The 20,530-nt window shown below is 38.9% G+C and overlaps 1 protein-coding gene across 1 annotated transcript in view; it reads left to right on the top strand.

Annotated features, from left to right (window-relative positions):
* Positions 1–20,530, top strand: part of Piwil3 (piwi like RNA-mediated gene silencing 3) — a 74,854-nt gene that overhangs the window by 10,518 nt on the left and 43,806 nt on the right. The window contains exon 3 of the mRNA XM_071613454.1: positions 17,127–17,255. Within this exon, the coding sequence (XP_071469555.1) occupies positions 17,127–17,255 (129 nt within the window). The remainder of the gene's footprint in view (positions 1–17,126; positions 17,256–20,530) is intronic.

Genomic DNA, 20,530 nt, shown 5'->3' with positions numbered 1-20,530 from the left:
GAAATTTTCTAAAATCTGGATGATATTAAGAAGAAACTTCTAGCGGAAGAAAAGTACTTCTAAAGTGTTTCCTTTCTTTCTTAGCTGTTTTGGTGGCCACCTAATGCATAATTGTGTGGAACTATGATTAATACGAACCTGACTATCATTTCTTTACGTAGCATGTATAATAAATGTCAAATGATAAACAGTCAGATACAACACATGGAGTAATTTGTGGGTTTGTTTTTTCACCAGAAACATTTATTTTAGCTTTTAAAAACAATTTTGTACCACAGCAAGACAGAAGGGGAGATTGGCCTAGATGTTCCAGAGACTAGCACATGCCCAGTGTAGAGTTCATTTGGGGCACTTTGCCCAGGACACTTTCAATAAAACATACAGTTACTCTAGGGATTTTGAGGCTGTGGTTATATCAGGATTATATATTTATTCCTTTTTTATTCAAAACATCCATTTACTTACTGCAAGTGGTCAAAGTCGGAAAGGTAGTAATGTTTGTTTTTTTTGTGTGTGTGTGTGTGTGTTGTTTTTGTTGTTGTTGTTTGTTTTGGGTTTGTTTTTTTTTTTTCAAATAGATGTGCTCATCTATCTGTAAGCTCCATTTACTTACTGCAAGTGGTCAAAGTAGGAAAGGTAGTAATGTTGTGTGTGTGTGTGTGTGTGTGTGTGTGTGTGTGTGTTTGCTGTTGTTGTTTGTTTTGGGTTTTTTTTCAATAGATGTGCTCATCTATCTGTAAGCTCCATTTTATGCATAGCGCAAAGTGGGCTTAATATTTCTCTTCAGGTCATTCAGCACTATCATTTTTTAAGAAAACAAATACCTTAGAAACAAATCACAGTCTGCCTTAACAAAGTATAATCATGCTAATGAAAATTTAATCTTTTTGAGAGCTATGGCCAAAATCCAAACTGCAGGACAATCTTTAGGAAAATTGGAATGTAAAGCATTGAGTTCAATTTAAATAGCATCAAAGTCTTCATCATCATCTCCAATGTCATGAAACTGAATTCATCATCTCCAGGACCAAATGTATCAGGTTCATTGATTTCAGCCTGCTCCGGAAGCTCAACGTAAACACCAGACTTCTAGCTTCAACTGCATTGTATTTTTAAATTACATCAGCTTTGTTATTCTGGTTGTCTTGGATTTCCGTTTTTCTCAATTTCCCTCTGATGTGACAAACCTCTTCACACCATTGAAATTCATGCTTCTAATGGTCCATTTCCCATCATTCTGATTCCCTGAGCGCACTCTTGCCTGTCCTCCTCCTCCTTTACCTTCATTCTTGGGCATGGCAGTGAAGGTGAACTCCCAGAATGTCCGATTTCCCTCCTATTGCTTGGGGGCGCGGCGGAGGGCGCTCCTCAGAGCAGCGAGATGGGCCATACAAAGAGCACCCAGGACCACGCAGGCTCCTGGAGGCCGAGTTGTAGGACCAGAGAGTCTGCAGAGCTCTTCCAAGAGTCTGGGTTCTACCGATCTCCGCCCGCGCCCAAGGTCACCAGCAGCAAATGACTTTTGCCATGTTTATTCTTTAAAAGGAAAATTTGCAAGGTATGTGGCTATGACTTCATATTTTACAGCAGTTACTGTAATCCAGCCATGGAAATTTTCTGGGTGGGGGCTGAATTTTCTTTAGTATTCAAACTGATTTACTCAGGTAGGAAAAGTGTTTTGGACTTCCTTGCTCTAAAACATCATGTGTTCACCAGTTCTTTCAAAGTGAAAGTCAAATATTAAAAAATCTAAACTAGGAATTGAAGGATTATTTTTATGAGAAGAATTTTTAATCTTACTATTTTTAAGGCTTTTCTTTGTGTACTCAGGAAACATTCTGGTCTTTAAGAAAAAATAGATTTTAGAAATGCTGTAATCTATTTTGCTACCTTGTAAGTTAGAAATGCTGATTAGCCTTGAAAATTGGAAGGAAAGGGCTGAGGTTGTGGCTCAGGGGCAGAGCACTTGCCTAAGCACTTGCTTCACTTGTATGAAGCACTGAGTTGGATTCTCAGCACCACATAACAAATAAATAAAGGCATTGTGTCCATCTATAACTAATATAAATATTTTTTTAAAAAATTGGAAGGAAAAATACCAACATGGTAACAGAGCTAACATGAGTGATTTTTTTCCCCATTTTGCCCCCAAATTTCAATATTATGTTCATTACTTCATTATTTGTAATATTATTTATTAAGCCCCCCAAACAAAGTAGCTTTAAGAAGCACTGGGCATTAAAAAGGATAAGAAGATTCCCAAATAATTATTCTATGTACAGTAATATAGTAGCTTGCTTTTGTTTTGAAGGGATTTAAATACAGGTTCTTCCTATAGTGTTTTAATTGAGCTGTTAAACATTCCAAGTTTTCTAATAAAACTAAGTTATTATATGTTTGTTACACATGTGTTGGTGAGAAGAGAACAGTTTTCTAACACATCAAGGTACATATAATACTAATAGCTAGGTATATATAATACTTACCTACTAGTCTACTCATTTAATTACATATTATGTTTTTATAGTTAAAACAATGTCCGTAAACTTCGAAGCAAGTATACAGTTTTCAAAAAGAAGCATCAAATAATAGCTGAATTCAAAGCAGAATGTGGCCTGTTGCAGTGGACAGAAGAACTTCTTAAGCAACATCATGAAAATATCCAACATCTGCTGGTCATATGGTATTATATTGGGCTGCTGTAAATAAAAATGCCAGGTGGTTTATGGGTTACAGTTTTATATTGAGGTCATTGTTTTTACTGGGAAAAAAACATAAAAATTATTAGTTTTCTCTGATTAACTACAGAGACGTCATATAAATGAATTCATTTATTTTTAATGTAGCAGTAAGCACAACAGTACTACGTTAAAAATATGTGTTCTCACTTTAGGGTTACTAATAGAAGCTGAAGTCCAAATAGGTTTTTTGTTTTGTTAACTAGTTAATATGGGAAGAGAATGACTGTAAAATATTTATTTATCATGGCCTCCTGGGTAGGAATTTCTAAGCATGTACTTCCAAGGAGCTTTGGAAAGAAATATTCAGGAAGGGTGCTCTGTGGAAGTTTACCTGCAGGCTTATCCCTTATGTGTTTGTGGTGTAGTTATCAGAAAAAAAGTTAAACCCAGAGTAGTAATGAACAAAGCTCTTCTCCTCGTGGATGCCAGTGCCTTTGAGTTTTCTTGGTTTGACTTTTTTCCCCACTCATGGGTAATCAGTTTCATCAGGATGCTGATCACATGTTAGCAATAGCTGGTAGAGGTAAATGGAATTTCAACCAGTTGTGGTTCCTTTTAGCTGACAAGATGAACTTTTCTGTTTCATGCTGATTAATAATTGTTTTCTTCTAGAAAATGTAAAAGTGAAAATTTACTGTTTATCAAACAGGTTCTAACAGCACTAACTTTAAAATTGATAGTAGCAACTGCATTGTGACTTCAAATTATTTTCTTATTTCCATTGTGTGTTTTTGTTGCTGTTGTTGTTATTGATTTACCTATAATTATTTCTTCAAATCCAACATTTGGAGATTTTCAAGTTACTATTCTGTTATGGGTGTCCAGCTCATTTCTACTGTAACCAGAGGACATACTTTATGATTTCAGTCCTTGGAAATTTGCTTATTCTTGCATTATGTCCCAGCACATGGTCTGCATTGGTAAGTATTCTATGTGCAATTGAAAAGAATGTATATTTTACAGTGGTTGGGAATCATATTCTATATATGTAAATTTCAACAAATGTGTTAACCCTCATACTCAAATTGTCCATACCCTTTTTGATTTTTTTGTCTGCTTCTTGCATCAGTATTGAGAGAAATTTCTTAAAAATTTTAACTGTGATTATTGCTTATCTATTTTGACTTTACGTTCTTGACACAACTTTTTTGTTTTATATTTTTTTCTTAAGTTGGGTTCCTTGGAAATAGAGCCAAGAAGGGAATTCCTATACAAGTGATTTTGTGAGGTAGTGCCTCCAGAAGGAAGGAAATGGATCAGCACAAAATAGCCACTAAGGACCAGGTCTCAGTTGGAGTCAAATTCATTCTGATCCCTGGAGGAAACTGAGCAAATTGCACCACAGAGTTGATTATACTTTGAGGCAAGGAGGTTGGCCATTCATAGCCCCGTGTCAGTCAGTCATCAGCTTTGATAGGGGAAAACCTCTTAAGTGAGGAAGTTCCCAGTTGGCTGAGGGCATGCTCTGCAGAAGTGGGCACTTGTGAACCATTAGCAGTCAGCACAACAGTTTGCAGGTGAGGTATGAGTGGAGAACAACATCCACTAAGTCCACCTCTTCCACTACGGAAATCGGCTTATTTCTCACATTAAACTCATGGCACAAAATATACCTTCTACAAGATTCTGATTGGTCAAAATTTCTAGTAGGAAGATTAGTACACAAATTGAAATTTTCTTATTATATTTGTTCCTGAGGACATAATAGATAGTCAGCATCTCCTTCCTCTATTCCATGGCTGAATGTCCCCTCCAAAACTCAGGTTGACATTTAACTGCCAGAGCAACAGTGTCGAGAAGCAGAACCTTCATGAGGTGATTAGAGAATGCATGAGGTCTCTGCTCTCATGACTGGATTCATATTGTCATTACTGGTTCACTTAGGGAATTATGCTTCCCTTCCAGACAATGTTAAGCTCTGTGGGTTTAGATGTTCTGCTTCCCAGAGTAGGTATGCTTGTGTTATAAGGCTCTCAAAACTTAATGCTCTAGGGCTTGGGATATAGCTTAGTTGGTAGAGTGTTTGCCTTCTGTGCACAAATCCCCGGGTTCAATCCCCAGCACCACACATACTTACCAAAAAACCCCACAAAACTTAGTTCTCTGACTACCATCTGATTACTTGGGCTCTTCATGCCAACAATCCAGTAAAAAATGTTATATTGGCAGAATATTATAAAGTATATAAAGTGTATAAGGTGTTACACACACTGCTATATAATGGAGACAGAAATAAATCATTTGGTACTTAGGTAATTTGTTGAGACATCTTGCTACTGTCATGCAAAATTTTAACTGTAACTGGGCAAGTCCAGCAATCATGGCCTAATAAGGGTACAGTTTTTATAGTCTCCCACCTCCCAAGGTTGAAGGACTGGGTCATCCTACCAGTAATTCATCTTGATAAGAAGCAGTCATTTAGATGAGAGGCAGTTCTAGCTGAAGGTGAGGGAAGCCTTGAACACATGCCTTTATACATTTTCTACTTCTAGAACAGAATACCACTGACTGGTAAATCAGAAATATAGAAGTTTATTTGGCTCATATTTCTGAAGGCTGGGAAGTCCAAAGGCATGGATGGGTCTTGCATCTGTTAATGCCTTTGTGATGTGTCATAACACAGCAAAAAGGCAAGCAAATACAGAAAAGACAGGAAAATCAGGTCAAACTCATCCTTTTAATCAGTAACCCACTCCCACAGGAGCTCAGGATCGGCCTCTGTTGCTGGTACATCAGACACTGACAGTGGCTACATGAACACTGGTGAGGAAAGAGAGCCCAAGACTGTTTGGCCCTGACATAGTCTCCATCCCTGCCAACATAGTGATTCTGTTCAGGAGCCCATTAGCCAAGCTTTGAGTGGTCAGTGACAGAAACTGGTTGACATCCCTGGCCAAGTCATCCTTTCCTTCTGGTTGTTCAGTGTCTTTTCTGCAGTGGGCATTCCCTGGTGGACATGTGATGAAAAGGTGATCACACTAAGTGCCTACTCCCATAGGTCCATTCACATGCCTCTTCCCTTCACCTTCCTGTCCTCAGACTTCCGGTATTGCTATCTTGCTTCTTCTAAACTCCTGACCAGCAATCTAGCTATTTGATGTTCCCCAGAGCATACAGGTTAAAATGGGATTGAAGCATCTCAAGTGAGTGTGTGGAGATACCCCATCCTGGAATCTCCACCTGTTCCCTTCTCCATCAAGACCCTGATTTTGGCATAGAATAGTTTCCTAGACTTATATAGCTCAGCTTTCTCTGAAAATTTGCCTGTCTTATAGTTAAGTACTGTGTCCAGTTTTCAGTTCCCTCTGCCCTTCAACAATAAGAAATGAGGGCTTATTTAAAACCCCCTAAGGAGGTTCTCTGACTTTGCTTTAATTTACTGATTAGTGGATATGAACCTGTCATTTTATTTCTTCAACCATCATAGAACTTAGCAACATTCCGTTGTCCGTAGTGTTACTGTTTCCCCTCAAAAGCCAGTTCACCCATCCTTGTATCAGTTCAAATCCTCTAAAAAGCACACACCAAAATAGGATTAGATGTTTATTGAGGGGAACACTTGTAAAGAATAAAGGGAAAGGAAGAGAAAGAGACCAGGAGAGCCTTCGGATTGTGATACAGTTTCAATACCTGTGTAGGGAGAGGGAGGAGGGAGAATTGGTAGGAGGAGCCTCATGTGCTATTTGATCCATTTTTTGAATTCTTATTGTCAGTTATGTTTCTCAGTTCTAGGTTTTCCATTTGGTCCTATTTCTACTTAGATTCAACTTTTATTTTTTTAAGCACATTAATCACAACTATTTTAAAGTACCTATCAGATAAATTATTTCACTTGAGCATCTATTCCTATTGTCTTATATTTTTTCTTCTTGATTTTCAGTCATTTGACTCTGTTACTTTGCTTACATACAAATTTTAAGGTGTTAAATGTGATTGAAATTTCAAGGCCCAGCTGTATTTGTGTTTGGTTTTTGTTTTTGTTTTTTCCTGTGCTGGTGATTGAGCTCAGAGCCTTGCACATGCTAAACAAGTGCTTTATCATTTGAGCTACACCTCATCCTTTTGTCTTCCTTTAAAGAGAATGCAATGTTGTTGTTTTTTTCTGGAAGATCACTTTGATCTGTTTGAGGGTGGTTTTTGTTAGAGTTGACATTTTTTTTAGTTGTAGCTTACTCCTAATCTGTGGCAGAAGCTTACTTAGACAGTGGTTTTGACTTGTAGAACCTAGCTCTTACCATACTTCTAAGGAAGTAGCTCTTCTGAGACTTCAGCTGATAGCCTAGGGTATTTAGCAAGGCCTCTACACCTTGACAAGGCTTGAATCCCTACCACCATTTCCCTAGCAGTGTGAAACTGTTGATATCCTTGCTCAGCTCTTTAACAATCATCTGCTGATTTCCGTTTGGTTTCTGAGAGTCCTACTCTGCTTGTGCACAGCTTAGGATTTTGGTAATGCCTAAAGGGGAAATCACACTAGAATTTTTGGCTAATTCTTTGTATTTCCCTCTACCTTCTTTTTATTTTTCCCTTCTATCCCTCTAAGTCCCAGGCTAAAATCCCAACTCTTCCTCCTTTATCTTTCTCACCTTTTGGTTCTTCCATTCTCTTGGGACCACCTTCAGAAAGGTTTCCAAACCAACCATTCCACTGCAATTTTTCTTGTCAGATCCCAAATACCTTTCCATTGCTAACTCCAATGATCAGTTCTTAGTTCTTTTCTTACTTGATCTTTTAGCAATATTTCATATTTGACCTGGTTGATCACTACTTCTTCCCATAAATTTTTCTCCCTTGTCTTCTAGGGTGCTGTACTCTCTAGGTTTTTCTCCTAAACTATACCTCCTGTTTCTATTCCTTTGCTAGAGACTTACTCCCTCATTTCCTTCAGGACTTTGCTCAGATATCACTTCAGGAAAACCTTCTCTAATCATCTTATGATTTAAGATTTCAACCCCATTCTTACCTCACACAATCTGTATTTATTTATTTATTTGCATGTTGCTTAGTTTTCCCACTAGAAGTACTAGGCTCAGTGGAGGGAAGGGATCCCCCCCCCACCCCGCTTTCTTTGTGCACTGCTATCTTCTGGTGCCTAGAGCTGTGCTTGGCACAGTTAAACATACAGTAAATATCGGGTGAGTGAGCAAATGCAAGAACAACTTATCACCTGAGAATTCATTCATTCATCAAGTATTTATTGAGTATGACCCTGTTTCAGGTTCTGTACTAATATGTAGTGTTATTGTAAAGACAACAATTAGAAATATCACCTCTGCACCTGAGGGTACCATAGTGAAATCTAGTATAGGTTGGTAACATGGAGAGGCAGTAATTGAATGAAGTAATATTTAAAGTCATTAAGATTGTCCTTTAAAATTCTAAACAAACTTATTATTTATAATTTTTTTGTAAAATATGAAGTCTGCATACTTCATAAGGGCTCCTGCAAAATATTGACACGCATTTTGTGTTGTTTTTTTTTTTTTGTATCTTACTTACAGCAAACTACTGAGGAGAAAAAGGTTATATCTGATATATTTACACCCAAGAAGAGCTACAAAGGGTATCAGCAATGAAGAGCGAAGTCGATGAAATGAAAGGATGAACCTCGGATGACACGTCTGAAATGGTGATTACACTTTCTTTTTTGTTTCTTTATTATCTTCTACTGCTGGAAAACAGATGTTTTTGTGTTTGTTTTATTTTCAGTGAAACATTCATATTTCTTAACAGTGTGTTTTATGTTCTTTCATCTGTTCCTAATAGTCTCTTTGGGGGGGGGGGGCAGGAGATACTGAGGGTTGAACCCAGGGCTGTTTTACCATTGAGTCACATCCTCAGACCTTTATAATTTTTATTTTGAGACAGGGTCTTGCTGTGCTCTGAGACTGGCCTTGAATTTGTCGGCCTCCTGCCTCACCTCCTGAGTCTCTGGGATGACAGGCATGTGCCACGGTGCCCAGCTTTATTTTTGTCAATCTCTTTTGAATTTTTTTATTTTAATAAGAATGTTCAACCTATAATAGTTTATGTATATTGTGACTTTTTAGATACATATATCTAACATTTAAAGAATTTTTTTAAAAAAGTATGTTTTCCCAAGTTATACCTCTGTACCTAATGGAATTATTTCCTTTTCATGTATGTCCTTGGTATTTCTGTATATTCATGGCTGCTGTTCAGTCAGAAAGCACTGGCACATTTTCATCAGGCATTGTAATATTAAAATTTTTTCTTATTGGTAAATAGCTGCTGCCTCAAACTCTCAGAGTAACTTTGTCTACATTGGACATTCCCCTAGAACATTCTGGATTTTACCAAAATCTACCTCAAAAAAAAAAAAAAAAACAAACAAAACTAGCATTTACTACAGAAGCAATCTCCAGGACTCAGGACTCTGTTTGTCCCTATAACTGGTATCTATTCTAACTGGTCATTAGTTGTGCTATTCAGATTCTTACATATTTTTAATATCACTTCATTCATATTTATGAATATTTTATGTAACTTACATAACCATATATATTTAAATAGTACAACATGATTGTAGTCTACATAGGCAACTTTGGAATGTATTTTATTCATTCAATGTTAAGGTTTCATATGGTTTAAAAAACCAAAGATTTTTTTTTTCCCCATTAAAGTCAGGTACAGATTAAGTGGAAGACACTCTTCCTAATGGCTTAGTGTTCTAAGTAGTGTTGGACACCTTGTAAACCAGGCAGTTTCCAGGAACTCCCAACCTTATTTACTCAGTGGTAAAATGGGGATAATAATACTTATTTAGTGGATCACTGAAAGAATGAACTGGGTCAGGGCTGGGGTTGTGGCTCAGGGGTAAAGCACTCAGCTAGCATGTGTGAGACTCTGGGTTCAATCCTCAGCACCATGTAAAAATAAATAAAATAAAGGTATTTTTTTTTTAAAAAAAGGAATGAGCTGCATTAAATAAATTATTTAGTAAGTGCCTTACATATGAAGATCATCCTACAAATGGTGACTCTCCTGATCCTGGATCCTTCCGTCAACACTTTCAACCCATTCTTGTTAACTTCACCCTAATTTCCTAGAATTTGAGTCACTGTGACAAAGGAATTTTTTAATTTATTTATTTATTTATTTATTCTTAAGGGGTGCTGAGGATTAAAGCCAGGGCCTTGCACATACGAGGCAAGTGCTCTACCACTGAGCCACAACCCCAGCCCACAATAAAGGATTTTGCACACTTAAGCATTGGATGCATGCTGGCAAATTGCCAATTCTACAGCCTTTTTCTTCCACTCCTCACAGTTGTGGGATGGAATGTGATTCTATACCCTCCGCTTTCTTAGATTCCAGTAGTCACTTAACAGACTCTAGTTTCTCAGTGGTCTACCTTGAGATGGTTTTTTTCTTATTGTTACTCTGTCTTAAAGAGTTTAGTGTCAGCTTGCTTTCGGGGTGGTTTGTATACTCCCCAATAATGGGAAAACAGGTATTATACAAATTTTTTTTAAAAAAACTTATGTTTTCATAGCCCGACTCTAAGCCAGTACATGTGGTACTGATGCTACTGACCATGACCACAAAGGTTGCCCAGCAGATGAATGGTAAGATGGGAGGAGCCCTCTGGAAGGTGGAGGTATTACCTTCTCTTTTATTTGTACAAGGTGAAGTTTAAGAGTCTACTTTTTTTAATCTAACCATTAACTTTTGTTAATATTCTGTTCTAAATGTACTACTTTTTTGAAAAAAGTTGGAAAAGACAAAGGCAAGTGCAGGATTTGTGGAGAGCACCAATGAGGAATTAGATAAGTGAGTAAGCTTTGGCAGACATTTAGTTGGTCACCATCTGTTCACCAAACAGAAGAGGTGGACCTGACTCATATTCATTGGGAGTTTAGACAAGTAGTTCTTAGACATGAGCTGTCCCAGTTTTCTGGCATAGTTATACTCCCTACTCCCAAAATATTTTGCATGAATTATTAATTCATTTTTTTCTAACAGAGCACAAAAGTAGCAGCTGACAATACCTGCTTTTGTGTAGATCTTTGGGTGAGACAGTTGGCACCACAGGGCTCTCAGGATATCATGAGATAGAGATTAAGTTGTTGGCCAAGCCACATTCTCATCTGGAGGCTTGTGGTCCTCTTCTAGGCTCTTGTGGGTGGGGCAGAAGTCATTTCCTTCTGGCGGTAGCACTGAGGTCCCAATGCCTTGCTGGCTATCAGCTCCAGGTCAATCTAGGCTCTTAGAGGTTGTCCACATTTCTTTGCACACCCCCTTACCTCCCATCTTCTGACCAGCCAGGGCACATCAAGTCCTTGCTGCTAGAGGCCTGTAAGTATAGAATCTTGACTTCTTCAGGCCTTTCTATGTAATGTACCCACTAATGGAGATGTGCATCTGTATTTCCACACTTCCCCTTTTCTCTTTGAACCATTTCCCCCTCATCCTTAGAGTAGAAAACATACAACACCTTAAAATGAGTGTGTAGCCCTTGTGTATTTGATATGTGGTCCTCATAGATTCCCCACTGTCACCACCACAATTGATGTCTGTGTTCTACTAGAGAATAATTCCAGAGTGTTCTTTAGGGAAAATCCATCTTCATTTGCACAGTTTACATCATTTTCCCCAGGCATTCTCCATTTCAACACAGTATTTTGTATGCGTTTTTCTTTGAAATTAGAAAATAATGTTGCAATAATAGGAAGACAGTGTCACCATGCACTGAGTGGACATTTGGAAGCATTTTCTAGGTCCAAATACTGGCAGTGCAGCAGAGAAAACAGAACCAAATGCCAATGGTAAATCACGGAGGTTAAATCCTGATAAGAGGCAGACACATAAGGATAGCACACAATGTCAGGTGGTCAGGTGTGCTCACTCTGAAGTGAACAGTAAAGGGATAGCAACTTGGGATATCTTATGATTTTAGTGGACATGCTGAAGTTGTCACAATAGCTGTCACTCTTGCAAAGCAAGTTGCTCCCGCAGATGATTATCTGGATGAGCCGTTGCTTAAGACACAGAGACCAAAGCAGGAATCTCTAGGAACTTGGTCACATTTCCCAGCAGATGAAACTACAGTAGTCATGCAGGTTGACAACATGAATAATTTGTAGTAATGTTAACAGTTCTTATTTATGTGTACTCAAAAGCCCTTCTAAGGTGATGAAGATATCAGAAGAGAGTGATACCTTGATCATTATAGATATGTGAAAGAATTGATACTTAATTGGATTCTTTGGCTACTGGTGTGTGTATGTATGTATGTATAATGGACATATACACACATATAGGTTTTGTCATATATTAATTCAGAATCGAAATGATTCTGAAATTTTAAGATTCCAGCTCATTTATTTTTTCATCAGACAGGTGGTACTCTCAATGTATCTTCTAGGAACCAGGAGAGGAGCTTGCGGATGGATTGATGAGCTGTTTGCAAATTCAGCCTGGGGTTCAGGTACCAACTCTACATCAGTAGTTTTCCACAAGTGGAGATAGTGCCCCCAGAGACCATTCATTCATAACTGAAAACATTTTTTGTTGCCACACTGGGATGGTGGTGTGCTGGCATGTAGTCCAGCAGGTAGAGATAAGAAATGCTGCAAAACACCCCACTGTGCATGACACAACCACACCCCCCGACATCACCAAGAGTTGTGTGTCTCAAATTTCAATAGTCCTGTTGTTGAGAACCATAGACTAAATACGTAAATAAATGAAAGAGACCCTGGACTATTCTGAAGTTGGAGGCTGTGATTGAAACTGTCTTGAAAGTTACAGTGTTGAAAGGTGAACCCTGACATTATCAAAAATAGCAAAGGCCAGTTTGTCTCAAGTGGAGGTTGATTTACATCCTTCTAGGTGCCTTGAGTTGCTGGTTTAGAAACATAACCACGTGTGCCACAATCTTTTGTGGTCTACTGAGATAGAGTGGAAGATGGTCAGCTTCAGGCCTTGCTTGACCATGAAATACCCCAGCTCATGAGCTGCTTAGAAAATCAGTGCACACATAGGTTAGCACATAAACTGTCCAGTTCAGATGATGTAAGCTGTACTGAGAAAAATGTGTTCTCAGGGAGGGAAAAAAAAACAAAGTGACATGTGAAGAGATAGAAAGGGGCTTGATGCACACAGTGGGCTTCAGTGATTCACACTGAGTCAGGGTGCAGAGCACAGTGTTGTGGCAGCATCTTTCCCCTGTTTGTTTTTATGGAGCACTGTGTGGAGCACTCATCAGCCTTAGAGGTTCGTAGATTTCTGTGAATAACAACATTTCTGTGGATTGCAGGTATCACTCCTTTGATCCCAGAGTTTCTAAGTCTCTGTGCTCTGGGGCTCCCTCTCCCCTGTCTCCTCAACCTTATCTGTTTGTGGGGCCTGATGCCCAGCATAGTCAGCAGGAGTGGTCCTGAGGTTGAGAGGAAAGGCCCCTTCACCTAGGATAAGGGTGGCTCTGAAAAGAGTCCTCCTCCTTTGCTGCTCTGTTTGGTAACGTGCAACCAAGACTGTAAACTGGGCTTTTGGGAAGGTGGATACTGTCTAGAGGCTTTTAAACAGGTCCTAAGTGTGTGATGTTCTCTTGCCATGAATTATTTGGAGATGAGATTGAGTAAACATCCTAATTTTTCTTCAGGTATCAAGCTAACTTTCATTGTGATGAAGATATGAATAAACACCAGGATTTTTGTTGAAAACGATAATGGACTTGGAAATCCATTTCTAGGAACTGTGATCAACATGGTGTTAACCACAGAGCAATGGTAAGACAGTTTTGTTTTTAAATCTATGACATTCTCAGTTCACCTTGGCCAAATCACTTAATCCCAGTAACTTCATCTTAGAAGCATTTTCTGATTCTTGACAACTGATTTGATCTATATATTTTTCACACTTAGCCAGAGACACTGCATTTTGATTTAGAAATTGTGACTGGTCTTGTGGTTAACATTCTTAATCAAGCTTTTGTGTCTGTGACAAAATAAAGGTTAACTTTATTGTGGCCCTAAAATGACTTCAGGTATGAATATGAACATAGCAAACAGGCTGAGGTTGTAGCTCAGTGATAGAGCACTTGCCTAGCACACATGGGGCACTGGTTTGATCCTCAGCACCACATAAAAATGAATAAATAAAATAAAGGTATTGTGTCCATCTATAGGAGACAATATAGAAAAACAGTATCTCTTATGACATGGAGATGGACAATGATGCATTACAAGGTAATATTAATATTGGATAAGCTAAAAATACCGAGTTTTCTATTGTCATCTCTACTATCCATGAACATGTGCAAAAATTCAGATCAGTCATTTGTTGGCTTGATGTTCCAAGTGTTATCCCATGGTAACTGAACCATTATCAGCAGAGTTTTGTATCCATTGTTTATGTGAAGCCACATGCTTTCTCTGGAACCACACAGGTTGCTCTTTGCATTTAAGAGGATTCTTTGAATAGACCTAGGAAACAATGTAGGAGAACTATATTTTCTTGTACTCTTCTAAACAAAGTGGTATTTGGACAGGGGGCAGAGATTAGTTTCAAATATACCAGAGGGTATGCTAAGACATAATTTGCTTTAATTATTGATTTAAGTTTGCAATTTGTGCCTGTCTTACTAAAAATGACAAAGCATTTAAAATTTTTAAACAGGTAAAATCCATGGCCAACAGTGATGAATATACTATAGGAGCTAGGCCCATAATTAAACATGAGCCAAGGCAAATGTTCTTTTTTGAAGTTAGAATTTGGTTTATGTTAATTTTCTAGAAATATGAAAGATTAATTTGGAAGGAAAGAATGGAACATTGTTATGAAACTTTCTGAATGCTCCCTATAAATGAAATGTGTACAAATGTCATTCTTGATGCTATTAAATTTAAAATGATGTAATTCAATAAAGGTATTCATGTTTAAGTCATTGAATTGAGTACCTTAAAAATATATTTTATGATTAAATTATTGTTTTTCTACGATAAATGGAAATATTACTGAAATTAGGGCACTATCTCATTATATTAGCCTATTAATCTTTTATAAATTGGGTGAAAGCAAGTTGGGCATGGGTATTATACAATGATAGTACTGGGAGCAGCTGTGCTGCTCATGGAAGTCCCTGAAATGAAGAACATCCTTCCTCAGTTACATGCTGTAAACTCCCCAGCAGTAAAAACAGAGCCTCCTTCCTCATCTAGTGACCCCCACCATGACCAGAAACATTTCCACTGTTGAACTTCAGAATTTTCAACACTGAGGATAAGTAGTATTAAATTTTGGATTCAAGGAAAGTAGTCCTGACTTGCAAATATCTAATTAGCAACACTTCTTTTTTTTCCTTTGATCACACTAGAAATATTTAAATTTTCAGAAAGCAGAATGCACAAAGAGAACTTAAATGCTCATGTTTCAGGCTTGACACTGAATTTTTGTCTGTCTCATGAAGAACTTTGAAAGAAGTAAGAATCTTCCGACATGATGTATTGGTAATGTGAATTTTCAAGATTTTCATGTCAAGTAGGGCTAAGCCAGGAGCACAGGTGAGTGCCCTCTACCCCCCCAAGCTGGTAACAGAAGATGGTTAAACCTGGCTAGAGCTGGGTGGCAGTTGGGGCTTCAAGAGCCAGACTGGGATCCTTCAACCACTCCTTCCTCTGCCTCCCCAGGGCTCCCTGTCATATTTAAGCAGCCCACGCTTCCTGCCTGTAACTTAGGGCCACAAAAACTCAGAGCAGACTCCACTCTAAGCCATAAAAAACAATAAGGCACAGTTAATGGTCCAAAATATGTTATTTCTGCATTCTGTCCCCAAGGGGTCCTCCTAAGTTATTACCTAGAAAGAAACATAAAATCGCACCTAAAGCTGTGTGTTTCATAGAAACAAAGAAATTGAGCTTTTTTTTCCCCCTGTACCTCCCTGTAATTTAAGGCAGTGGGTCTTCCTAGCTAGAAATGAGGTTGCTACTCACAGATCAGAGAGGCTGCCCCTCAGTAGCTTGTACCAGTGTGATGTGGACATTTGTATACAGGTGGCTGCAGAATTTGTGGGGCCTGGTGAAAAATGAGCATATGAAACCTCCTGCTAAATATTTTAGGAATTTCAAGACTACAACAGATGTGAATTAACCAAAGGTAGGGAACTTCTGAATAGTTTGCTGGGTGGCTGCAGAGATGGCATGTCTGTGGGGCCAGATCTGCACACGCAGGATGCTCTGAGGAGCAGAAGGACAAGGCCCCTGAGCAGACTCCTGCCTTTGCCTGGCCTCTTCAGACAATGGAGATTGTGAGAAGATGAGGAGAAATTGTGGGGTGGCTTCTGAGGGAAAAGGTGGGGTGGCCAAGGACAGAATCCTCCTTAGTGGTTCTCCTGGTCCTGATGTGCCTGGGGTTGGGTACTGGAGGGCCCAAGAATCAGAATTATTTAATTTATTTAATTACTGGGAGGAACAAAGACTCAAATGTGCAAGAGAATGCTGGTATTGAAGAAGGGATGGACACAAGGCACGGGTTCTAGGCAGGGAATTATCCTCATTGTATTTTCATTGAATCAACTGTGTGTGTGTGTATGTGTGTGTGTGTGTGTGTGTTGCATACATATGAATATATATACATATATTTTATTATTTTTAATGAAGTACAATGCACCAAATTTAGATAAATTATTTTTTTCTCCTAACCTGCTTCTCCCTTTTCTCCACCTTGGTATTTTTTAATCACTGTCCTTCTCATTTATCAAGACAGAAACAGGGAATCTTCTTTGACACCTCTCTAATATCCTATCACTTCTACTATCAGTGTCTCTCTTGAGCCTACATAGGCACTTTCCACTGATGTTACCATTTTTCCTGGCCATGACTGACCACAGCCTCTTCAATTCCTCCCTTTTACATTATGCAGCCAGGAATTTGAGTCCTTCTTTTGCCACATGTTAGCTGGGTGACTTCTCTGAACCTCAGTTTCCTCTTCTATAAAATAAGAATAATACTATTTGTCTTAAAGGGTTAGAACTTGAAATGAGAGTAGGGTTTTACCATCATCCCTTGATTTTGCATCCTCAGGCTGTAGTTTAAATATCACTTTTAAAGAAAATTCTTAATGAAAGAGAATTTAATGTTACCACTTGAATTTTGTGCCAAAAATATATTTGTAACCTACATGTATATTAGGACTTCATTTTCCATGTTTCCCTTTGTTTTGTCAGATAATTTTTGCCAACATTGGAAATGTTGGCCTTGTCCAAATCATTGTGTTGAATAGTTAAACAACCCACTTGAATCAAAGTGTGAAATATGATATATCAAGAACTATGTAATGTTTTGAACAACCAACAATAAAAATTAAAAAAAAAAAAAGAATAAACAGATTTTCAGGTATGAGAATGACCTGGCTCTACACCAGACTGTGGAGGCTGACATCAATGGCCTGATAAAGGTGCTGGACAAGCTGACCCTGGCCAGAGTTGACCTGGAGATGCAGATTGAGAACCTGACTGAAGAGCTGGCCTATCTGAAGAAGAACTACAAGGAGGTCAGAAGTTGTTTTATTTCTTCTACACCAAAATTAAAGTTTCAGATTTGCAAATCTGGAGTTAAAACATGGCCTGTTAAAGGGGCCATTTGTTTTTGGATGTGCCTGTGTGTGTCCATTGCTGCTGCTGTTAATAATGGTTTCTACGAAGGTGTAACAAATTAGAGGCACTTTCTGATTTTGTCACTTTCATTATTAGGTAATGAATTAGGTAATAAGAATTTTAATTATCTTGATTTGGTGATTTTGAAAAAATATATATGGTATTTCAAAAGTTAGAAAATAAACAAGTCTACCAGTAATATAAAATGCCATCTACACCACACATGGAACTCTGATGGGCCACGGTGTATAATAGGGGCTGCTGTAGAGAATGGACACTGGCAGGAAATTCATAAAGGAGGCCACTCACACCCTGCAGGCCTGGGCACTGCCTTCAGCCCTCAGGTTGGCAGCTGTAGTGAAATCCCCCAGCAACCTGCATCCCAGGCCTCTCCTTCCTGTACAGACTGTGGACTCTCCAGAAGGAGGGCCAGCTAATCCTTCTGACCCATATAGATTCTGCAGCATATAGATAGGGTCCACAGTCACTTAAAGGGCCAGTGAAAATATCTTAAAATTTTTTAGCATGCTTAAATACATTGCCTTTTTTTGGTTCTAATTAGTTATGTATGAAAGTAGAATGCATTTTGACGCTTAATACGTAAGTTCAGAATAACTTCTCATTTCTCTGATTGTACATGATATAAAGTTACACTGGTTGTGTAATCATATATGCACATGGGGTAATAATGTGTGATTTATTCTCCTATGCTACCTACCCCCATACCCCTCTCCTACTTTCATTGCCCTATGTCTAATCCAAAGTGTCCCTATTCTTCCCTGGACACCTTCCCTTATTGTGAATTAGAATCTACATATCAGAGACAGCATTTGACCTTTGGTTCTTTGGGGTTGGCTTATTTTACTTAGCATAATATTTTCCAGCTTTATATCTATTTACCAGCAAATTCCATCATTTCATTCTTTAAGGCCTAGTAATATTCCATTATGTATATATACCACTGTTCTAGTTGTAAGTTCTTGATGCACTTTGAGTTGAGTTTCTCACAGGGTGAGAAATACGAGTTTAATTTCATTTTGCTAAATATGGATTTCCAGTTTTCCCAGCACCATTGTTGAAGAGGCTATCTTTTTCTCCAATATATGTTTTTGGTGCCTTTGTCTAGTATGAGATAACTGTATTCATGTGGGTTTGTTTCTGTGTCTTTTAGTCTATACCATTGATCTACATGTATGTATTGGTGCCAATACCATGCTGATTTTGCTTTTATTGCTCTGTAGTATAATGTAAGGTTTATTGATTTTCATATAAACATGACTTTTTTATTATTTTGGTACCAGGGATTGAACTCAGGGGCACTCAACCACTGAGCTACATCCCCAGCCCTATTTTGTATTTTATTTAGAGACAGGGTCTCACTGATTTGTTTAGTGCCTCATCGTTGCTGAGGCTGGCTTTGAACTCACCATCCTCTTGTCTCAGCCTCTGTAGCCTCTGAGATTACAGGTGTGTGCCACGGTGCCCAGCTAAACATCAGTTCTTTAGGGATCCCTTTCCTGCCTTGCTCACTGCTGGCTCCCACAGGGCCCCAGACTGCTCTGCAGCATTCATCACATGAACCTGTCTTCTGTTCTCACACCTGTCTTCTCCACAAGGACAAGTATTCTACCTTGTATCCCTGATGAGGTGCCTGACATGGAGATGAAGTTCCCACTGTTATATGACTGGTATCTTCACACATAGTCAAAGGTTCTTCCCAACTGTAAGTAAGTGAGCAGATGACCACATACATAAATGAATACTAAAGACACCATTCCAGAGAGTCCATTAACCATGCATGCAGGGGTGCTCACTTCATCAGAGCCAATCCCTTTTGTAAGAAACAAATCTTGGTCAGATAATGCCACTCCAGGCAGCCTGACAGAGCCAGGAAGCCAGGTCCCCAGGTCAACATAACAGACCACAAGAGGTATGGAGCACATGTATGGCACTGCTGGGGGCAGGAGGACACCCCAGGGGAAGGAATGAAAATGGTATTTGATGGTCATTGGCTCAGGGTCACCTGAGTGGCTTGTCCTCTGGCCCTGGCAGCTCCCTACCCAGTCTTCCCCATTAAGACAATCTGGGCAAGACATGAGTGATCCAGTGCCCTGTGAAGACCAACACAGGCCTAGGGTCGGAGTGGTTCCTTTTTGTGTGATCTTTGTGAAATAAAATATATATGCAAAATACATACAGTATATCTGTGGGGGCTGACGAATTGCACCATTAATGTGGCTGACACCCACTTCCCAATCAGGACCTGCAGCTTCCCCAGCACCATGGAATCACACACACATTCTTCCTGACCTGCTTGCTCCACCCCTAAGATGGCCTTGGCCCTGGCTTTTGTCATTACCTTGTCCTCACACCCCAAAGAGTAGTTGGTCTCTCCTGGCTTTGAAGGTGTCAAGGATGGGAACATACAGCACATTTTGCTCTTTCCACTCAGTATTTGTGAGTCGTCATCTGGTTGTGTGTAGCCTGTTTACTCACTGTGGCTGCATTAAGTCCTGTGCATTAATCTTCCTTTCTGGATGTGTATCATGATGGGGTCTTTTTTTCCCTGTTTATTCTTTAAGGTTTCCATACCTGTTATTTTTCTATTTATCTGGTTACCCACTTGCCTTAAAAGTAACTTAAAAAAAAACCTTAAAAATAACTTTAAAGAAAACCCATTACCTTGCCATGTTATTGGTTTGCATTCCACTGCTCACTACTAACTGTTATCTAATACCCCTGCCAAGGTTGGAAACCCAAAATCATATGAGGGACAAGGGTGATTAAATCAAATCATTACCAGCGAAATGCTCTTGATTATGAGTTAAGGCCTATCCAGGGGGCCACAATATCTGATGTAGGAGAAACAGATTCTAATACCATCTTAGAGGCAAATGCCCTGTGAGAAAAACAAGAAGACACGACTATCACAATAAGATTGATACAACAGGAGACACAGCGATATTGGATACAATGAGTTGTATCCAGACACCAGCAATTTCCTCCACCAGAAAGTTCTAGAAAACCACCAACTAAAAAGTTGTCTCTGTGGCAAGGGTGGTGAGGACAGGGCACCTATTGGGAAACACAAATCTCTTTTTTTGTGGGGGCTGGGTACCAGGAACTGAACCCAGGGGCAGTTTACCACTGAGCAACATCCCCAACCATTTTT

Source organism: Marmota flaviventris, chromosome 1 (assembly GCF_047511675.1).
Source record: "Marmota flaviventris isolate mMarFla1 chromosome 1, mMarFla1.hap1, whole genome shotgun sequence".
Lineage (NCBI taxonomy): Eukaryota > Metazoa > Chordata > Mammalia > Rodentia > Sciuridae > Marmota > Marmota flaviventris.
The sequence above is the reverse complement of the archived record's forward strand: the minus strand, read 5'-3'. Positions and strand labels throughout refer to the sequence as shown.